The following is a 1,734-nucleotide window of genomic DNA, read 5'->3' on the forward strand; positions in this document are numbered from 1 at the left end:
GAATATGAGCCGTCTGCTATTCCATATAACAACTGAATCCTAAATTAGAATAAAAGCAGTGGCCAGAGCCAGCAATGTCAGAATGCTCACACTTCTATTCCGGCCCAATTTAGAGAGTAAAATTAGTAAAAGATGCTCCTGCACATCTTCACTTTCTTCTAAAAGAACAATCATAATGTTTTGCATTGATGAGAAAACAATCTCTGGATGGTCATCTCTGCACATACAGAAAGAAATCAAGATTTCGGGGAAGTAGACTTGATGTAAAATCAGCGGAACTTTTAATCAATCTGAAAAGAAATCTAGGTTGAAAGTGAAACCTACCTAGCAACATCAAGAAATGTAGTAAACACTTCTTTTACCAGATCATCACATTCAAGATCCAACATCATAACACATGACCTGTACTTTGCAACCGTTTCTAAAATGACAACCCTCCTTCCAAATGATGGACCACTGACATCATTCAACCCAGTAAAAGCACTCACAATCAGTTGAAAAATATCCTGAAACAAGATAAGAAACAGAAAAAATCAGTAGAAGACATTTCTTGATGTGATCAAGGTGGCAGAGGAAATTCAGGAGAAACAACCTTCATAATATTATCACTGTAAGGCGCTTCAGGTGCTGTGATACGAGTAATCTCAGAAATGCAGCTTGCAACCAGAAGCTTGACATCCTTGTCTTGATGGTTGAGAATTTCAGGTTTAATAACTGCATCAAGGAAAGGCTGAATGCACTTGAGCACTGCAGGTGGTGGAGACTGCTCCAACTCAGAAAGACAAACAGCAGATTCCTGCATGTAGCAACAAACAAACAAGTTAACGAGACAAGAGTCTTTAAGATTAAGGCTCAAACGAGCAGCTCTACCATTTAGTCACAGTAGAGTACGGATTAAATATTTGATTTTGAGTAGAGAGATATGTTACTAAACTAACCCAACCAAGTCACCCCAATGATACCAACCCAACAGCAAATCACATTTCCACAAAGGTGGTTGACAAAAGAAACATCTTAGTCAATGTAGAAGGCTTTCACAGTTATATATAAATGGAGACTGAAAACTGGGGTAGCATGGCAAGACTTGAAGGAAACCAGGGATAGAGAAATACTAGCCCTACCCTTAAAACTCGACATTCTAACAGCAGCCACCATACAAAGGGAAAAGGTCGCAAATATAGACACAGAATTCGTTCTCGGAGGAACCGAATAGAAAGCCGAACAATTCAGAATCGAGACTAGTCATAAGTAGCTACATATCTTCCAACAAGAATGGAACAAACCCCAGATTTTATGCATGACCTAATTTCCCAAAAAAAACATTCTAGATGAAGGGCAAAGGGTTAACAAAGAAGATGAGTACAAACCAACCCTAATTCGCAACTCCAAAGTGAGAAACAAAAAAAAAAAAACTAGCTCAATTAATGAACATGGAAGAGGATCTACAAAGCTGAAAACTTTATTCGTTTCCAATTAGGCATAATTTAAACAGATGGAAACAAATTCCCTCCAAAGGAAATATCGAAACTTGGACAAAATTAGTAAAAAGAAACAAGGAGAACTAAGATATGGGGAATCACCTTTAAGAGTTTGAGCAACGAATCTTTCGAAACAGGAGTTAGGTCAAGTTTCGATCCGAACTCATTCAACTGTTCCGCCGGCTTCTGAGCCATGGCGAGTGAAACGCAGAAGAACTCTTTAAACCGACGCTGTTCTCGTCTCTTAGAGGTGAGC

The 1,734-nt window shown here is 38.8% G+C and overlaps 1 protein-coding gene across 6 annotated transcripts in view; it reads right to left on the reverse strand.

Annotated features, from left to right (window-relative positions):
* LOC104724594 (sister chromatid cohesion protein PDS5 homolog A) overlaps positions 1 to 1,728 on the reverse strand; it is a 10,768-nt gene extending 9,040 nt beyond the window's left edge. For 3 of the 6 annotated variants that reach the window (XM_010443119.1, XM_010443120.1, XM_010443116.1), the window contains exons 1-4: positions 1,581 to 1,728; positions 593 to 796; positions 325 to 506; positions 178 to 217 (exon numbers count right to left, since the gene is read on the reverse strand). In XM_010443119.1, the coding sequence (XP_010441421.1) occupies positions 178 to 217; positions 325 to 506; positions 593 to 796; positions 1,581 to 1,673 (519 nt within the window). In that variant the 5' untranslated portion in view covers positions 1,674 to 1,728. Of the gene's footprint in view, positions 1 to 90; positions 218 to 324; positions 507 to 592; positions 797 to 1,580 lie in introns of all 6 variants that reach the window. The other 3 variants (XM_019232439.1, XM_010443117.1, XM_010443118.1) reach the window with 2 other exon arrangements.

The sequence above is a fragment of the Camelina sativa genome, chromosome 11, assembly GCF_000633955.1.
Source record: "Camelina sativa cultivar DH55 chromosome 11, Cs, whole genome shotgun sequence".
Taxonomy (NCBI): Eukaryota; Viridiplantae; Streptophyta; class Magnoliopsida; order Brassicales; family Brassicaceae; genus Camelina; species Camelina sativa.